This window comes from Schistocerca nitens, chromosome 1 (genome assembly GCF_023898315.1).
Source record: "Schistocerca nitens isolate TAMUIC-IGC-003100 chromosome 1, iqSchNite1.1, whole genome shotgun sequence".
In the NCBI taxonomy this organism is placed as follows: domain Eukaryota; kingdom Metazoa; phylum Arthropoda; class Insecta; order Orthoptera; family Acrididae; genus Schistocerca; species Schistocerca nitens.
In genome coordinates this window covers 551,419,359-551,440,458 of record NC_064614.1, presented here as the reverse complement: position 1 = coordinate 551,440,458, position 21,100 = coordinate 551,419,359, and the positions used below count along the sequence as shown (strand labels likewise).

The 21,100-nt window shown below is 43.1% G+C and overlaps 1 protein-coding gene across 2 annotated transcripts in view; it reads left to right on the top strand.

Annotated features, from left to right (window-relative positions):
• Nucleotides 1-21,100, top strand: part of LOC126254371 (polycomb protein EED) — a 102,358-nt gene that overhangs the window by 39,174 nt on the left and 42,084 nt on the right. For both annotated transcript variants that reach the window (XM_049955307.1, XM_049955306.1), the window contains one exon: nucleotides 20,739-20,910. In XM_049955307.1, coding sequence (XP_049811264.1) covers nucleotides 20,739-20,910 — 172 coding nt within the window. The remainder of the gene's footprint in view (nucleotides 1-20,738; nucleotides 20,911-21,100) is intronic.

The following is a 21,100-nucleotide window of genomic DNA, read 5'->3' as shown; positions in this document are numbered from 1 at the left end:
TTGAGACAAACTCATGTTTTGTTGAATACCATAAAGCTGTTTGAACTCAAACTGACTTCAAATTGTCCTTCCCCTTGTGGTGTCAGGAGCTAGAATAGACCCATGGTCATTTCTTGCCTGTCGTAAGATGTGACGAATAGGAGTCTTTTTATTTGGTCACATTTTTGTATTTGTGCTTTGACTGTCCTTTGGGCATATGAAGGTTTTTGCTGTTTTTAGTGCATTTCCCCTCACCTTTTCTGGCTTTTTAAATTCTGGTCCCCATTTTGAGTTTGAACTCCACTTTCCAAATTTTTCAGAAGTGTGGGTCATTTGGGCAAAGATGGCTTACTGTGGTGCATTAACTCTCCACTGTGCTCTGTTACCCGAAATCCAGCAAGGTAGTCAGTTTGACTTTAGGCGAGTTGTCATGTACCCTCTTGTTGGCAGCCGACTGTCAATGCAAGGATTGCACTGCCAATGCCTGAGCTGTATACTCCCCATGTCAGCCAAGGAGTAGGTATCTATCTGCTTCAGGCTACCAGGACTCTGGGCAACGGCTACTGTGCCAGGTGGCCTTTGCCTTGGTGGGATGACACCCATGGGGAGAGCCTCAGATCGAAGTGAGTGGCATCAGGGTGGATGTTCCACAATGAAATGGATCAAACTTAACGGTGGCCATGCCAACATGGCTTTCTCAACAGTCAGGAACAGTGATTTTAATGCTTAGGTTTACAATCCTATGGCATTTCCGTCTTTAACCATGTCTCAAGACGAGAGACAGGTAAGGAGAAATGGAAATGGACAGTTTGCCTAGTTCTTGTTTGTTCCTGAACTGACAGCGGATCTTTTGCTACAATAAAGCCACTATTTTTCGTTGAAAATATTGAAGATTGTACTGGGGAGGTTGCTGCAATAGAGATGATGAGAAACGAATCTTTGTCGATCAAAACCTTGCACGCTAACCAAACACGGGCACTTCAGACCTGTGTCAGGATAGGAGATGTGCCAATCACCATTTCTCCTCATAACAAGCTCAGTAGAATTCAAGGGACCTAATGCTACGAACTGGTGAAGAGCTACGTATTAATCTGGTGCAGTGTGGTGGCGATTTTGTTTGCCGCATCCAAAGAGGACGCTGTAGCTTTTATCCTAGCCTTTGAAGGCAACATTTTATCTGAGGAGGTTAAGGTCATGGTTTATAGATATGATGTTGGACCTTACTTTCCTGTTCAGATGAGATGTTTTAAGTGCCAAAGGTTTGGACACATGTCCTCCTGCTGTTCTAATGAGGCTATCTCTAAAGCGTGTGGACTGGCATCCCCTGTGGACAGCCCTTGTGATCAACCACACCAGTGTGTTAACTGTCCGAAACCAAGACCACCTTGTTCACAGCAATGCTCAGTATTCAAGAGGGAGAAGAAAATTCAGAGTATAAAACGTTTGACCACCTGTCTTATCAATGTGCAAAGAAAAAGTTTGGAAGACTTCATCTGACTAACATGGTCTTAAATTTTGCAACTGTTGTCTCACAGTCCATACTTCACGTGACAACAAGGGCTCGCACGGCACCACCTGACCCCGGTTGTATCCCAGGGCCTGCTCTACAGATGGGGGAGGGAATGTGAGCTCCTTCACCCCCTGCTCCTATAGCACTGGCGGTTCGCACACCATCAGTGTGGCCAGATGTGCCTAAACACCCTCTGGCATCATCAGCAACAAGGAAAGCTGTCAAGGTGCCCCCCGTCCCGCCCCGCCCCTCTCAAGACAAGGACCAGTAACCACAGGCTGAGGGCTGAAGAAAAGTAGGTCCTCTTCACTCCCGGAAGATAAACTGGGGAAATCTCCACAGAAATCAGTCTAAGAGGTAAAACACAAAGGTAAACTACTTCCTGAGGCTTCGGATGTTTGCTCTCCCTCCTTGCAGAGGTTGAGCCGATGCACACTGACAACAGATCACACAATCAGCTGAACTATGACCTGGTAGCAAAGTACACACACCCATTTTTTCCATTTGCCACTTGCTCAGACATGACTCCGATGCTTCTTCAGTTGGACTGTAACAGCTGCTATCGCCATCTGACTGAACTCTGTCATTTAATAGCTACTTACTCCATAATAGGCGTAATAGTTCGGGAACTACGGTTTGCAGCAATATGCCTCCCTGCTCTGAGAAACAACAAACCCTACTGTACCAATCGTGTTAATGTTGAGAGAGCGTCCAGTTGGGTCTATACTCTCATAAGCTCTGATGCTTCCAGTGAGCAGGTGCCCCTTACCAATGCATTTAGAGGCCTTGGCCGTTAGTGTCTACCTGTCAATTTGAATGACGATGTATAATGTTTATCCCCTCCCCCAACGGTCCTTTCCACTATCACGAGCTGTTATGAGTTAGTGGAACAACTACCCTTCCTCGTCTTGGGGAACTTTAATACCAATAATCCTCAGTGGGGTGGCGACACTATGTCTCGCAGAGGCCACGTACTATATAACACTTACTTTCAGAATTGGACGCCTGTCTACTCAACACACTGTTGACCTCACAGTTTGCAGTGCGAAAATCTTACCCTGATTCAGTGGTGTATCCATGGCAATCTTTGTTGTAGCTTCCATTTTCCTATTGTTCTCTCCCTCTCCACATACATACATCTGGAACATGCTCTACATTGGTCACATTGCAAATCTGACTGGCAGGCTTTCTCCTTTACATCCACTTTTGCAGTCATTCATGAGACAGATATCAATAAAGAGGTACAGGATACTAATGATACTATTATTCATGCTCCTACTTCTCTGGCTCATGGTGACAACTGCCAGTACAGTGATGATCTGAAGATGGCACAAGCGCCATCCCTCTATGGATAATGTAATAGCATTCGAGAGACTCTAGGTGAAAGTGCGGTTTTTAATAACGAGAAGGCAGCAGGAGTGTTGGGAGCAATATTTATCTTCTAAGCGATCCCACACCCCATTGTCCCAAGCATGGACTAAACTCTCCTGCATTTGCAGCCATCCACCACCCACAGCAGTTCCTGGCATCCTTGTCAATGGTAACATCTGCACTTATCCTGTGGTATTGCTGAATGTTTTGTGGCATACTTCACTGAAGTATTCACTTGCAGTAATTACCATCTTTATTTCCTGACCCAGAAACACCTTATTGAGCGCCACCTGCTATCCTTCCACGCACACGGCTCTCTTATCATATAACATTGCTTTTAGTGAATGGGAGCTTCACAGTGCTTTGGCAGTGTGTCGAGATAAGGATGGAGGACCTGACAAAATCCACAATCAAATGCTCGAACATGTTCGTGCCAACAGCACGAATCATATCCTCGGGCTTTTTAACCATATTTGGCGGGAAGGCAAATTTCCCTCTCAATTGTGGGAAGATATTATTCCTGTCCTCAAACTGGGAAACAGCTCACATATTTTAACCAACTACTGGCCAACCTCTCTTGACGAATGAGAAGCTACTTGAACGAATGGTCAACTGCTGTCTTTGTTATTGCCTTTAAGCTGGAGGGCATATATCACTATTCCAAAGAGGCCTCCAGGCTTTCTGGTCCACCACATGTCACCTGGTTCATCTGGAATCTGTAGTGCGCAATGCTTTTGCACAGCACCAACGTATGATTGCTGTGTTCTTTGACCTACAGAAGGCATAAGATACCACCTGGCAACATCATATCCTGGCTGTTGGCAGGAGATCTGCTAGGAGAAGGAGATTTTCAGATAGTTCTACTATTGGTGTTTGTAATAGATATGACCAACTGTCAGAGTCTAGTGGAGAGGAATCTCTAGTAGCTGTAGATGTAGATGTAGGAAGTATGCAGCAGACCTCAGCAGTTACGGTGGCTAGGACAGTTGCAAAGTCTAAGAGAAAGAAGAAGGTTCTGCTGTTAGGTAGTTGTCATGGTAGAGGTGTAGGCCAGCAGTTGCAGGAAGTTTTGGGGAGTGAGTACCAGGTCACCAGCATTGTGAAGCCTAATGCCGGATTGGCTCAGGTGACTGTTAACATAGGGGGGTTATGTAGGGATTTTACTAAAGAGGATCAGGTAGTGATTGTGGGTGGGGCTGGTAATAGTAATGATAGGGAAGGGGAGTATGACATAGATGGTGACCTGGAAAAGATAGCCACTCAGACTGGCAACACGAATGTGCATTTCGTGGAACTGTTTCAGCGTCACGATCGGCCTCATCTTAATACAGCCATCAGGTGTAATAACATGAGACTTGGGGGTGCGCTGATGACAGAAGGCATGAGTCACATTTCAGTGGTGTCGGTGGAGTCTATCAGCAGGATGGGTTTCACTAGACATGGCTTGCACCTCAACAGGTATGGAAAGGGGAGGTTGGCAAAGCTTATAGGTGACAGCTTAGGTGGGGGTGGTGGGATCACTCATGGGAAAATTCCGGTAGTTGTGGGTGTTAGAGCTGTACCTTTTTTAGATTGAAGTCAGCTGATAGGTATTCCTGCTTAAGGGAAGTCTCTCTAACAAAGAAACCACTTTCGACAAAGCTTAGGTATCCGATTAATGAGGGAATTAGTATATTTCATCAAAATATACAAGGTATTAGAGATAAAGTTAGTGAACCTCTTATAGATGTTGACTCTGAAATTATTGGTATATCTGAACACTTCTTAAATAAGGAGATAATTCAGAGGCTTCCTTTACCAGGATATAGGTTGGCTGGTAGCTTTTCGAGGAGCTCTTTGCGGTGTGGGGGAGTAGCCATGTATGTGAAAAACGGTATCCCATTTGAGTCAATTGATGTTTCAAAGTACTGCACTGAAAAGGTGTTTGAATGTTGTGCAGGTGTGGTTAAATTTAGTGGCGCTAAACTTCTTACTGTTGTTATTTATAGATCCCCAGACTCCGATTTCACAACATTTTTGCTAAAGCTAGAGGAGGTTCTTGGTTCACTTTATAGGAAATACAAAAAGTTAGTTATATGTGGTGACTTCAATATTAATTGTATAAGTGATTGTGCAAGGAAAAGGATGCTGGTAGACCTCCTTAATTCATATAATCTTATGCAAACCGTATTCTTTCCAACGAGAGTGCAAGGGAACAGTAGAACAACCATAGACAATATTTTTGTTCATTCCTCATTACTAGAAGGGCATTCTGTTAGCAAAAAGGTGAATGGCCTTTCAGATCATGATGCACAAATTTTAAGTCTATGTTAAATATAGTTACCAACTTTTTAGGAAATCTGATCCAGTTGCTGTAGAGACTTTTGTAAACCTTATCAAGGAACAAGAGTGGCAAGATGTTTATAGTGCTGATACAGTAGACGATAAATATAATGCTTTCCTCAAGACTTTTCTCATGCTCTTTGAAAGTTGCTTTCCGTTAGAACGTTCAAAACAGGGTACTAGCACAAACAGGCAGCCTGGGTGGCTGACTAAATGGATAAGAATATCTTGTAGAACAAAGTGGCAATTATATCAAAACGTTAGAAACAGTCACAATCTAAATGCAGCAGCCCATTACAAACAGTATTGTAAGGTGCTTAAAAAAGTTATTAGGAAGGCAAAAAGTATGTGGTATGCAGATAGAATAGCTAAGTCTCAGGATAAAATTAAAGCCATATGGTCAGTCGTAAAGGAAGTGGCTGGTCTGCAGAGACAGGTCGAGGATATAGAATCAGTGCGTAGTGGGAATGTCCGTGTTACTGATAAGTCGCATATATGTACAGTATTTAATAATCACTTTCTGAATATAGCAGGTGAACTAAATAGAAACCTAGTCCCAACAGGGAATCATATAGCGCTCGTAGAAAAAAGTGTTCTGAGACTGTTACCTGAAATGCTCCCACATGATACTGACAAGAGGGAGATTGAGTTAATAATTAAATCACTAAAGACCAAGAACTCTCATGGATATGACGGGGTATCTAGCAGAATACTGAAGTATTGTTCTATGTATGTTAGCCCAGTACTTAGCCATATCTGTAACTTTTCCTTTAGGAGTGGTCGGTTTCCTGACCGATTAAAGTACTCGGTAGTGAAGCCACTTTATAAAAAGGGAGACAGGGATAATGTTGACAATTATAGACCTATTTCTATGCCATCGGTGTTTGCTAAAGTTATTGAGAGGGTTGTATATACAAGGTTACTGGAGCATTTAAATTCACATAATTTGCTGTCAAATGTACAGTTTGGTTTTAGAAATGGTTTAACAACTGAAAATGCTATAGTCTCTTTTCTCTGTGAGGTTTTGGACAGATTAAATAAAAGGTTGCGAACGTTAGGTGGTCTCTTTGATTTAACGAAGGCTTTTGACTGTGTTGACCACAAAATATTACTGCAGAAGTTGGACCATTATGGAGTAAGGGGAGTAGCTTACAATTGGTTTGCCTCTTACTTTAAGAACAGAAAGCAGAAGGTAATTCTCTGCAATATTGAGAGTGGTAGTGATGTTCAGTCCCAATGGAGCACTGTTAAATGGGGCGTTCCCCAAGGGTCGGTGCTGGGGCCACTATATATAAATGAGATATGCCTTCTAGTATTACAGGTGATTCAAAAATATTTCTGTTTGCTGATGACACCAGCTTGGTAGTGAAGGATCTTGTGTGTAATATTGAAACACTATCAAATAATGTAGTTCATGAAATAAGTTTGTGGCTTGTGGAAAATAATTTGATGCTAAATCACAGTAAGACTCAGTTTTTACAGTTTCTAACTCACAATTCAACAAGAACTGATATTTTAATCAGACAGAATGGGCATATCATAAGCGGGACGGAACAGTTCAAGTTCCTGGGCGTTCGGATAGATAGTAAGCTGTTGTGGAAAGCCCATGTTCAGGATCTTGTTCAGAAACTAAATACCGCTTTATTTACCATTAGAGCAGTATCTGAAATAAGTGACATTTCAACACGAAAAGTAGTATACTTCGCATATTTTCATACGCTTATGTTATATGGTATTATTTTTTGGGGTAATTCTTCTGATTCAAAACGGGTATTTTTGGCTCAAAAACAGGCTGTTTGAGCTATGTGTGGTGTAAGTTCGTAAACCTCTTGTCGACTCCTATTCAATATCCTGGGAATTTTGACATTGCCCTCACAGTATATATTTTCTTTAATGTCGTTTGTTGTTAGCAATATTAGCTTATTCCCAAGAGTTAGCAGCTTTCACTCAGTTAATACTAGGCAGAAATCAAATCTGCATGTGGAATGCACTTCCTTGACTCTTGTACAGAAAGGAGTGCAGTATTATGCTGCATCCATTTTCAATAAGCTACCCTCAAGAACTCAAAAATCTTAGCAGTAGCCCAAACACTTTTAAGTCTAAACTGAAGAGTTTCCTCATGGCTCACTCCTTCTATTCTGTCGAGGAGCTCCTGGAAGAGCTAAAAAATTAAGCAAATTCCAGTGTTACATTCTTGATTTTCTTTATTTAAACTAACAACTTGTCGCCTGAATATGTCTCTTATATTTCATTTTATCTGTTTCTATAATCTACAACTGAATATGTTTCTTCTATTTCATTTTATCTGTTTCTACAATCGTGTTATAATTTCATGTATTGACTCGTTCCATGACCATGGAGACTTCTCCTTAATGTGGTCCCACGGAACAGTAAATAAATAAATAAATACAATGTACGAGTGGGGTTTTAGGGCAATTTACCCATTTTTATCTGAAATTTCCTATCTCTTCGACTTCTTCAGGTCTGGATGGGCTTGAGTCTCAAGAACCAATATGTACAGGAAGCTGGAGCCCCTCAGGGATCTGTTCTGAGCATAATGCCGTTTGCTAACACCATATAAGGTATCGTAAATGTAGTGGGTCCCACAGTCTCTCTGTCACTGTGTGGATGATCTTTGCCTATATTATGCCTCTGCATCACTGCCCACTGCTGAGCACCAACTTCAGGGGGTTGTCTGTGCAGTACATGACTAAGCCCTTCGGCTATCAATTTTCTCCTGCAAAATCATGAATTGTGCATTTTTGCTGACTCTGGACTATGCACCTGCGCCCAGAAATTTACCTTGGGGACTAGTCTCTTAAGTTCAGTTATTAGGTATTTTATTTGACAACGAGCTAACTTTGCTGCCACATGTCTGCCAGCTCAAGGCAACTTGCATGAAGAAGCTAAATGTTCTCCATTTTCTTAGTAACGCCACGTGGGATGTGGACTGCATAGTTCTTCTGAGATTTTACAAAGCACTAATTTTATCCTATTTGCACTACAGATGTGTTTCCTATGGATCGGCGGCATCGTACGTCGTGAACTTGCTGTACCCTGTTCACCACATTGGTGTTTGGTTGGCAGTGGGACCTTCCATATGAGCACTGTTGACAGCTTGCTGGCAGAAGCTGGTGTCCAACTGCAGTGGGTTAAATGACAGCACCCTCTGGCAAATTAAGTAGTCTCAATCTGTCGTATGCTACTCACCTGTGTCACTCAACTGTACTCCACAACCACTATTTCAGACTGTTTGCACATTGTACAAAACTGGATAGACCAGCTGGGATCCGACTCAGTACTCCACTGCAGGACCTCAAACAGTCTTCTTTAGTCTGTGTTCCTAGAGCTCCCTGTCCTGTTATACGGATGGACCTCTTTTATGGCCTCATGAAGGATGATGGTCCTATCTTTCTCCAACACCTGTTTCATTCAGTCCTCCATGATTATTCTATTCGGTATGTATCTACACAAACAGATCAAAAGTCAATGACAAGGTTGGTTACGCCTTTGGACATGCAAGGGGACCCCATAAGCACATATGCCGAGTGCCTGCAGGAGTATACACTCCAAAGTTTGCCATATCTCAGGTTTTGCAGTACATCAAATTCATGACCATGATGAACTTTCTAATCTGTAGCGATTCCACAAGTTGCTTATGTCCCAATGCTATCCCAAAAATCTTTTGATCGCCAACATCCAGGACCTATTGTGACATCTACACCTCTGGAAAGGCAGTGACCTTCATCTGGACAGTGAGCAACATGGGTATTACAGTAAATGAACTTGCCAACCATCTAGCTAAAGACGCAGCCACAGTAGATCCAGTTACAATTAAAGTTTCGATGCCACATTTTGCGGTTGTGGGAATTGAAATGGCAGGCTACTATGACCCAAAACAAGTTGAGAGCAGTTAAAGAGTCCACTAAAGTGTGGCATACCTCTTTCCAGGCCTCTCAGAAAGATGCCATTGTGTTGTGCCCACTACACATTGGCCAAACAAGACTCCCCCACGAGTTCCTTCTGTATTGGGAGGATTATCCACACTTCAGCTGCAGTAGTCTACTGACGATAGCTCATGTTCTTGTTGAGTGCGCTCTACTGGGTGATCTGCGGCACACTCTCAGCTTGCGTACCTCAGTACCTCAGATGTTTGTGGATGATGAGACAGCCACAACCAAAGTGTTGCATTTCCTGAGGGAGAGTGTATTTTACACTAAACTATAATACTCCCCCACATTCAGTGTTAAGGGTGGTTGTGGGATGGTGGGGATACCCTCCCCCAGCAGCGGGTACCCTCTGTGTGACCGCACATTACTTCCTTCCCCCCTCACCTTGTTGTGTCTTTGGACTCTCTTGTGCAAGGTGCTGCCTGGGTTATCTCCATTTTCTTTTACCTATCATGTTACTACTACTGTCATGCCCTTTTTAAAACTCCTTGACTTGCTTTTATAGTTCGAGCAACCAAATCCCCACTTTTTTCGCTTTTTACATTTTTGTGTGTTTCACTTGTGAAGTGGAGAGACTAATGACCCAGTAGTTTATTCCCTTCAAACACAAAATCATAATAATGTCTTCCTCAGCATGCATATCTACATCTTAAAACAATTTGAACTGTGACTGTACATTCTCTTACTTCTCCGCAGTCTTTCACAACTGTTCTAGCTTGACTGTAATATCCAAAGTGTCCTATTTGCTGGTTATTTCTACTTTGTTTCCAAACATTAACTGCATAAAGTTTGCTTTCACCAACAGTCATGTAATAGCAGGGTTCTTTCTTAAAACCTTGTCCATCTTGGAAAGCTTGTAGTGCCAGGCAACAGCAGAAGCAACAGTTAGAATGAGTGTTATAGGAAGTAGGATAGCCAGACCCAGGAACTTAGCTTATACATGCACTGTGTTGATGCTACTGGCTGTGTGTCCTTGCTGCTTCATTGAAATTAGTCACTGCCATTCCACCAATGGATGGCTGATCCCGCATGTCACTTCGTCAAATCCATCCATCAGGCTTGGAAGGACCAAAATGTTTGTGTCCACAGACAAAAATGGAAATGTTACTGGAGGACCAGGAATTCAGTACTGTATGATTCGAATCCATTCAGATTGCAGTGTTAGAGACTCACTTATTATTCACAGTTAAGTTAACATTTGCAAAACAAAGTATACATCCTCACTGTTTAGTGTACAAAGCGTGTGGACCATGAGCTACCACAGCCAACTGATAGAGTCTCCATCACGTTTCCGCATGCTGGCGCGAGTCTATTGTTGTCCTGATTCCTAAGCCGGGGAAGGACAAGCACTTGCCTTCCAGTTATCGACCCATCTCGCTTACCAGCTGTGTCTGTAAAGTGATGGAGCGAATGGTTAACTCTCGATTGGTTTGGCTGCTCGAGTCTCGACGCCTACTTACCAATGTACAATGTGGATTTCGTAGGCGCCGCTCTGCTGTTGACCATCTGGTTACCTTGTCGACCTTCATTATGAATAACTTCTTGCGGAAGTGCCCGACCGCGGCTGTGTTCTTTGATTTGGAGAAGGCTTACGACACCTGTTGGAGGGCGGGCATTCTCCGCACCATGCATACATGGGGCCTTCGCGGTCGCCTCCCTCTTTTTATTCGTTCCTTTTCAATGGATCGACAGTTCAGGGTACGTGTGGGTTCTGTCCTGTTGGACACCTTTCGCCAGGAGAATGGGGTGCCACAGGGCTCAGTTTTGAGCGTCGCTCTCTTCGCCATAGCGATCAATCCAATAATGGATTGCCTCCCAGCTGATGTATCAGGCTCCCTTTTCGTGGACGATTTTACCATCTATTGCAGCGCGCAGCGTACGTGTTTCCTGGAGTGCTGTCTTCAGCGTTCTCTTGACCGTCTTTACTCCTGGAGTGTCGCCAGTGGCTTCCGTTTTTCTGCCGAGAAGACGGTCTGTATTAACTTCTGGCGCTACAAAGAGTTTCTCCCACCGTCCTTACGACTCGGTCCCGTTGCTCTCCCATTCGTGGAGACAACAAAATTTTTAGGTCTTACATTTGACAGGAAACTTAGTTGGTCTCCACATGTGTCATATTTGGCTGCCCGTTGTACCCGTTCTCTAAATGTCCTCCGTGTTCTCAGTGGTATGTCGTGGGGAGCGGATCGAACCGTCCTATTTCGCCTATATCGGTCGATCGTCCGCTCCAAGCTGGATTATGGGAGCTTCATATACTCCTCTGCACGGCCATCCATCTTACGCCGCCTCAACTCCATACAACATCGGGGTTTACGACTTGCGATCGGAGCGTTTTATACTAGTCCCGTCGAGAGTCTTCATGCTGACGCTGGTGAGTTGCCACTCACCTACCGGCGCGATATACTGCTTTGTCGGTATGCCTGTCGGCTACTGGCAATGCCCGACCACCCGTCTTGTCGTTCCTTTTTTGATGACTCTCTCGACCGTCAATACGGGTTGTATGTCTCTGCCCTGCTACCCCCTGGAGTTCGCTTTCGTCGCCTCCTTCAGCACCTTAATTTTTCACTCCCTGCAACCTTTCGAGTGGGCGAGAGCCACACGCCACCTTGGCTCCAGGCTCAGGTTCGCGTCCACCTTGAGCTCTGCTCGCTCCCGAAGGAGGTTACCCCCGGTTCAGTCTACCACTCCCGTTTTGTCGAACTTCGTTCGAAGTTCATTAATATGACCTTCATTTATACAGATGGCTCTAAGACCAATGACGGGGTCAGGTGTTCTTTTATTGTCGGGGCACAAAGTTTCAAATACCGGCTCCATGGCCATTGTTCGGTCTTCACAGCTGAGCTCTTTGCCCTCTACCAGGCTGTTCTTTACATCTGCCGCCACCGACATTCTGCATATGTCATCTGCTCCGATTCCCTGAGCGCTATCCAGAGCCTCAGTGATCCGTACCCGGTTCACCCTTTCGTGCACCGGATCCAACGCTCTCTTCAGCAGCTGGTGGACGTCGGTTCTCCGGTTAGCTTTATGTGGGTTCCTGGCCATGTCGGTATCCCTGGGAACGAAGCTGCAGATGCCGCGGCCAAGGCTGCGGTCCTCCAGCCTCGGACAGCTTCTTGTTGTGTCCCTTCGTCAGATTGTAGCAGGGTCATTTGTCGGCGCATTTTACCGCTGTGGCATGCCGATTGGGCTGCACTTACAGACAACAAGCTTCGGGCCTTGAAACCTCTTCCCGTGGCTTGGACGTCCTCCTCACGCCCTTCTCGGCGGGAGGAGGTAGTTTTGGCCCGGTTACGAATTGGACACTGCCGGTTCAGCCATCGCCATCTGCTGACGGCTGCGCCGGCGCCGTTCTGCCCATGTGGGCAATTGCTGACGGTCCGCCACATTTTAACGTCCTGTCCGGATTTTAACACACTGCGTCTTGATCTTGGCCTGCCATGTGTTCTAGAAGCCATTTTAGCGGATGACCCACGAGCAGCTGCTCGCGTTCTTCATTTTATCAATTTGACAACCCTCTCTAAGGACATTTGATTATGCTGTTTTCTTTTTTTAATCCTATGCCTGTCAGTCTGTCTTTTATCGTGTTTTCCGTTTCATTGCTGTTTTAAACTTGACTCGCGGTGCATTCCTAACGTAGTCTGGGCGCTAATGACCGTTGAAGTTGTGCGCCCTAAAAAAAAGTCTCCATCTAGTGCTTTCTTCTCACAGGGACGAGTGTAACACTAGGCACTGGTCCCACCCCATCATCCTTCAGGTACAAATAACAGATTGTTCGAATGTCTGGTCTGATAATTACTTCATGTAGATAGTTAAAGAAACCATTGTGTTAGACCTAGTAACTAACAGAACTTCTAAAATCAGTTTGCATCGAGGAGAGGATCAGTGATCATAAAGCTGTGACAGGGTTAGTGAGTAAGGGTGTAACAAGGAATGTTAATAAAGTATGGAAATATTATTGGTTAGCAGAGAAATTGCGGAGTACTTCAGAGTGTTTAAGTACTCAACATAGAATATTCAGGTCAGAAGACAAAGATGTGGAGCACAAATGGGTAAAACTCAAAAGCATTGTACAATATCCATTAGACAATAATGTGCCAAGTGAAGTTGTAAAGGATGGAGAAGACCCAACATGGTTCAGTAGTCATGCTAGAGTTGCTGCAAAAGCAAAGAGAGCTTAATCTCCCATTTAAGCAGTCAAAGCCTGGTAGATAGAGAGAAGCTGAATGAAGCCAAAATGAGAATTGGGGGAGAAAAGCAAGAACTATTCAGTGAATTTTGAAGTAAAATTTTTCCAAATGATCAAACTGAAAATCTTAAGAAGTTTTAGTCCGATGTAAAGTCAGTAAGCAGGTAGAGGCCATCTATTCAATCGCTCAGTGGCCATACTGACACCGAGAAAGATGATGACAGAGAAGGCCAAAATACTGAATTCGGTCTTATGAAATTGTTTTGCTGGAGAAGACTGTAATATGGGTCCTCTTTCAGTCATTACATAAATGCCGAAACGGGTGATAATGAACTAAGTAATCCTGGAATAGAAAATCAGCTAAAACTATTCAACACTGGAAATATGCCTGCGAGATTCTACAGAGATTATGTTGCTGAACATGCTTCTCTCCTGGCAGCTTCTCCTGGCAGCTCCCACTGGAGCAACGAAGGGTGCCTAGGGGTGGGAAGAGGTGCAGGTATTTGCCATTTTCAAGAAAGGATGTTTGCACAGATGCGCATAACTATAGGCCTGATCGCTGACAACAGTCTGTTGTAGAATTATGATACTTGTTTTATGCTCATGCGTTATGACTGTTCATGGAGAAGAAAAATCTCTCTAAAAATAAATATGAGGTCTGCAAGCAGAGATCTTGCAAAACTCGGCTTGTTCTGTTCGTCCCTGAGACCCAGAATGTATAGATTATAGTGTCTTACTTGAATTTAGGAAGGCATGTAAAACAGTTTCAAACTGTTGTGTAATGAAAGCAACTTAATATTCTGTTGGAAAGTGGAAGGACTGTGTACTCTTGCATTATGTGCAGAGGCAATCTGTAATGATCAAATATTGAGGGCTATGAGTAGGTCTTGTAGCATGTTCAGCAATCTGTAAGACCATGCTCCTAAAATTTTTCTTTAGCTGTGCTCTATTCTTTTTGTCGTGCATGTAATTGGTCAATTATATAATGATACTTATTCTAAAATATTCTTACCCAACTTTCATGTGCAGCATTAAAGAAATAATTAATTATCTCCACCTGCATAAGAATGGTCTTCAACATTCCACTTGGAAAATTCAGATCGATGTAAGCATATGTGCTTATACTTGGGCAGTCATGTGTCTAACAACTTGTACTTGCTTTGCATAGGTCTATGAATTTGTAATTGATCAGTTCTCATTTTTTACAACCAGCCAACAATTTGGTAGTTTGCATTTTGATTAGAGGTAATTGGACATTTGAATTGTGTGCCTCAAAAGGCACCATGTGATAATGTCCTCCTTGCAGTACTCAGTGTGCTGTCTCCAGTTTTACATTTCCCACTAACAGCTTAGCATTAGGAAACCCATTCACAGCAACTGACTTTAAGAGCTCTTTTCAAATTTAGGTTCAGGCCACTATTTGTTTTATGTGGCCATTCCTTTGATGGTATTGTGATTTTGTATGCTATCCAACTATTTAGAATTTGTGTGAGTGATGCTTCTTCATTACAGTAAAATCTGAGGTTACAATTGTTAGTACATTAAACTTCCATTGGGGAGGAGTGGCTGTTGTGATTTAGGTTTTGTATAATTTCTCTAAATTATCAGAACTGAACGTACTTCTCACAGGGAAATACCCATTATCCTTTTATGTAGAAAATATACTTATTTTACAGTTTTTGGCTGCTGTTTTTATTACTTCAAATCGACTGGTTTTGGGCAGTGGAGCAGTGTAGCCATCTTCTGATCATTCCTTGTAGTTACAGAGTAATAAATCTTAAAGATGAGGTGTAATGCTGGGATGATTCCCTTGAAAAGGCACAGGCAGCTGCATTCCCCATCCTTAATCTATCCAAGTATGTTCTCCATCTCTGAAGAGTTTTTCATCGATGGAACATTTAGCCTTAATCTGTCCTTTCTTACTTTACATGCATTAACACTCATGATTGTAAATGGAAAATTGTAGTACTCTGTAATGCTCAATAGAAACAAAAGCAAGAAGTAAAGTAGTGGAAATGGAAATTATGTCTTTAAGAGATTAACAAAGAACCAGTTCTGAGACTTCCAAGGAAAATTCTATTATTTCCAGTGTGAAATAAATTCTGTGAAAGAAAGACACAACATTAGATGACAGAGAGACCTGACAGTGAGAGTTTACTAATAATACAGTCCACAGAAGGTTTCTCTTTAAGTTGTTCTTTTTCATGGTTATTAGGAAAGCTGTTGGATGCATATCCTCACATCATTCAGCTGTCTAACACGATGCCATATAGTTCAGTATGGGAGGCAGGGTTCACATCTATGGCTTGTACAAACACCTTAGGCATGTCGAGTAAAGTACTTAGTGTACCACTATAATTTCACCTCTTTCCTGTTCCATTTGTGAATGCCTGTCAGGAAGGCTCCAATTATTCCCTGTTTTACTGCAAAGGTCATTTTGTTATTCCCTATTTTCCTGTCAAGGTTATTTTGTGAGTTGAATGTGGGAGGAAGTTCTGTTACCCAACTTACCTTGACAAGCATATGTAACTGCCACTGTAGTTAAAGGTTACTTAACAACAGCTCATAACATACTAAACTACAACCAGTGTGCTTTGTTTCTTGTTGACAACCAGGATGTATGACATACAACAGCCTGTGCCAGATTATCTGCACAGAAAAGTGATAGCGTTCCCAGCTCTCTGTTGTTCAGTCTATTTGGCACTCACTACTACAAGTACTTTAATTACCTTCTAGTATGTATATAAATTAAGTTGAGATAGGGCTTGTCAAACTGTGATAGCACTACTGCCTCATGATTATCTCAAAACTTTTGTCTTGCCAATCCGCATTGTGTTCTGATTTGAAAGCTGTACCAGAGTGGAGCAGATGTAATATTAAAAAGCCATTCAATCCGCCTCTTTCCAGATCTAAACATGCTGTCTTTTTTGTTGAATTGACCTGTCTATTATTAGGTTACTGTAATGTAATGTGAGGTTTTTAATTTGATGCTTCATCTGTGGGTTGAAGAACATCTGTGAATTCATTATATTGTGGAATGTATTTTTATATTACAAGGTTGATATTGAGATACACTTCTCAAGATGCTTTTAAAATAACATACGGGTCATCCACATATTACTTAGGTTTGTGAATTTCACACTTGGCTTAAGAGCATGTAGGAAGAGAGATGAAAATTTAATAGTTCATTGGGGACTGGAATGCGGTCGTAGGGGAAGGAGTAGAACAAAAGGTTAAGGGATGATATGGGCTTTGTAGTAGGAATGAGAGAAGAGAAAGACTAATGGAGTTCTGCAGTAAATTCAGCTAGTAATAGAAATTACCCTGTTCAAGGTTCACAAGATAAGGAGGTGTACTTGGAAAAGATGGTCAGACAGAGGTTCCGAAATCAGATACTGGTTGTAATGTGCACCCAGGAGCAGATATGCACTCAGATCACAATTTCATTGTGATGAAGAGTAGGCTGAAGTTTAAGAGATTAGTCAGGAAGAATCCATACACAAAGTAGTGGGATACAAAAGTACTAAGGAATGAAGAGTTCGTTTGAAGTTCTCTAAGGTGGTAGATACTGCAATAAGGGCTAGCTCAGTAGGCATTCAGTTGAAGAGAAATTGACATTTCTAAAAAGCGCAATCACTCAAGTTGGGGAAAAAAATAAATAAAAAATGGAAGAAGGTAACTGCAATGAAACCATGGGTAACAGAAGAAATACTTCAGTTGATCGATGAAAGAAGGAAGCACAAAAATGTGCAGGGAAATTTAGGAACAGAGAAATAAAAGTTGCTGAGGAGTGAAATAAAAATGAAGTGCAGGGAAGCTAAGGTGAAATAGCTACATAAAAAAGTGAAGAAATCGAAAATGAAATGATCATCGGAAGGACTGACTCAGCGTATATACACTCCTGGAAATGGAAAAAAGAACTCATTGACACCGGTGTGTCAGACCCACCATACTTGCTCCGGACACTGCGAGAGGGCTGTACAAGCAATGATCACACGCACGGCACAGCGGACACACCAGGAACCGCGGTGTTGGCCGTCGAATGGCGCTAGCTGCGCAGCATTTGTGCACCGCCGCCGTCAGTGTCAGCCAGTTTGCCGTGGCATACGGAGCTCCATCGCAGTCTTTAACACTGGTAGCATGCCGCGACAGCGTGGACGTGAACCGTATGTGCAGTTGACGGACTTTGAGCGAGGGCGTATAGTGGGCATGCGGGAGGCCGGGTGGACGTACCGCCGAACTGCTCAACACGTGGGGCGTGAGGTCTCCACAGTACATCGATGTTGTCGCCAGTGGTCGGCGGAAGGTGCACGTGCCCATCGACCTGGGACCGGACCGCAGCGACGCACGGATGCACGCCAAGACCGTAGGATCCTACGCAGTGCCGTAGGGGACCGCACCGCCACTTCCCAGCAAATTAGGGACACTGTTGCTCCTGGGGTATCGGCGAGGACCATTCGCAACCGTCTCCATGAAGCTGGGCTACGGTCCCGCACACCGTTAGGCCGTCTTCCGCTCACGCCCCAACATCGTGCAGCCCGCCTCCAGTGGTGTCGCGACAGGCGTGAATGGAGGGACGAATGGAGACGTGTCGTCTTCAGCGATGAGAGTCGCTTCTGCCTTGGTGCCAATGATGGTCGTATGCGTGTTTGGCGCCGTACAGGTGAGCGCCACAATCAGGACTGCATACGACCGAGGCACACAGGGCCAACACCCGGCATCATGGTGTGGGGAGCGATCTCCTACACTGGCCGTACACCACTGGTGATCGTCGAGGGGACACTGAATAGTGCACGGTACATCCAAACCGTCATCGAACCCATCGTTCTACCATTCCTAGACCGGTAAGGGAACTTGCTGTTCCAACAGGACAATGCACGTCCGCATGTATCCCGTGCCACCCAACGTGCTCTAGAAGGTGTAAGTCAACTACCCTGGCCAGCAAGATCTCCGGATCTGTCCCCCATTGAGCATGTTTGGGACTGGATGAAGCGTCGTCTCGCGCGGTCTGCACGTCCAGCACGAACGCTGGTCCAACTGAGGCGCCAGGTGGAAATGGCATGGCAAGCCGTTCCACAGGACTACATCCAGCATCTCTATGATCGTCTCCATGGGAGAATAGCAGCCTGCATTGCTGCGAAAGGTGGATATACACTGTACTAGTGCCGACATTGTGCATGCTCTGTTGCCTGTGTCTATGTGCCTGTGGTTCTGTCAGTGTGATCATGTGATGTATCTGACCCCAGGAATGTGTCAATAAAGTTTCCCCTTCCTGGGACAATGAATTCACGGTGTTCTTATTTCAATTTCCAGGAGTGTAAAATCAAAACAACCTTCGGTGAAATTACAAGCAATAAATGCAGAGGAGAGAGTGGATAGGTGGAAAGAGGACATTGAAGGCCTCTTTGAGGGGAAAACTGTGTGATGATGTGATAGAAGAAGAAATAGGAGTCAGTATGGAAGAGATAGGGGATCCAGTATTAGAATCAAAATTTAAATAAGGCAGAAGGGATAGATAACATTTCATCAGAATTTCTAAAACCACTGGGGGAAGTGACAACAAAATGATTTCGTGTTGGTTTGTAGACTTTTTGAAAAATATTCACACAACTCCAAAAACTGCAACAGCTGATAAGTGTGAGAATTATCACACAGTCAGCTTAACAGCTCATGCGTCCAGGTTGTGGACAAGAATTCCATACAGAAAAATGGAAAAGAAAATTGCGGATATGTTAGATGGCGATCAGTTTGACTTTAGGAAAGTTAAAGGCACTAGAAAGGGAGTTGTGATATTGCAGCTGATGATGGAAGGAAGACAATAAAATCAAGACACGTTTATAGGATTTGTCGACCTGGAAAAAGCATTCAGCAATGTCAAATGGTGCAAGATGTTACAAATTCTGAGGAAAATAGGGATAAGCTATAGGGAGAGATGGGTAATACACAACAAGTGCAAAAGCCAAGAGGGAATAACTAGAATGAAAGACAAGACAAAGTGCTGGGATTAAAAAGGGTGAGACACAGGAATGTAGTTTTTCACCCCTAGTTTTCAATCTATACACCGAAGAACCTATGATGGAAGTAAAATAAAGGTTCAAGTGTGGAATTAAAAATCAAGGTTAAAGAATGTCAGTGATAAGATTTGCTGATGACATTGCTATTTTCAGTGAAAGTGAAGAAGAATTACAGGATCTGCTGAATGGAATGAACAGTCTGATGAGTACAGAATAAGGACTGAGAGCAAATTGCAGAAAGACAAAAGTAATGAAAAATAGCAGAAATGAGGACATAGAGAAATTAATATCCAGATTGGTGCTCAGGAAGTAGATGAAGTTAAGGAATTCTGCCATTAAGGTAGCAAAATAACCTAAGATGGACGTAGCAAAAGTACATCAAAAGCAGACCAGCATTGGCAAAAACGACATTCGTGGCTAAGAGAATCTACTAGTATTGAACATAGTTATCAGTTTGAGGAAGAAATTTCTGAGAATATCCATTTGGAGCAGAACATTGTATTATAGTAAAATAGGGACTGTGGCAAAACCGGAACAGAAGAGAATTGAAACATTTGAGATATTGTGCTACAGACGAATGCTTAAAATTATGTGGACTGATAAGGAATGAGGAGGCTCTGTGCATAACAGCAGAGGAAAGGAATATGTGGAGAACACTGACAAGAAAAAGGGACAGGGTGATAGGACATGTGTCAAGACATCATGGTATAACTTCCATGGTACTAGAGAGAGCTGTAGAGGAAGACAGAGGTTGGAATTCATCCAGTGAATAATTGAACACGTAGGTTGCAAGTGCTTTCTGAGACAAAGAGGTTGGCACAGGAGAGAAATTCGTGGTGGGCCGCATCAAACCAGTCAGAAAACTGATGACTCAAAAGGATGTGTTATATATGTCTATAAGTTATGTTCTGAAACACACATGAACAGTGATAAGTGAACCTATTAGCAGCTTTTGTTTTGTTTTGTATAATTATTCCAATTGTGAATAGCCATGTCATTGCCCCCATTTTTTTTTAATCATTGTTCCAGTTGGTTTTTTTTTTCTCCATAAGGCGTTATTTAAATATGAGCAATATGTTTTATTTGATACAATTTTCTCCTGAACTTTACTACTCATTTGTCGTAATCATTCAGCTTGACAAAGGCATTGACTGTAATTGGATTGTAAAATTCATTAGAATCCCCTTCTCCCCAGACCTAAATGTTTGTGTCACTAGTGCAAGAACATGTGCATTTGTGGCTTTGAGGTTGGTTTTCCAAAAATGTTCTGTATGTCCATGATATTAGTTCTGCGAATGCATGCTATAAAAGGGTTAATACTTGAAAAATAGGGTCTGACACTTGCATTTCAGTGTGTAATTTAGATAACAAGTATCGCACACATTCCTAATACAAGTTTTTGTCAACAGGACAAGTGTAAAGGAAGACCATGGTCAGCCTCTATTTGGAGCTCAGTTTAACCATCATTTAAAGGAAGGACAGCCTTTAATATTTGCAGCTGTGGGAAGCAACCGTGTGACAGTTTATGAATGTCCAGAAGGCAGTGGCATTAAGCTGTTGCAGTGTTACGCTGATCCTGATGTATCCTTTGGATAAAACACTGTAAATTCTTATCCTCTGTGCAGCTTGTTTGCATACCTAAGCAAATAAATTTTGCCTCAGTTGTCAGAAATGGTCTCTCTCTCTCTCTCTCTCTCTCTCTGTGTGTGTGTGTGTGTGTGTGTGTGTGTGTGTGTGTGTGTGTGTGTGTGTGTGTTTGTTTGTTTTCTAT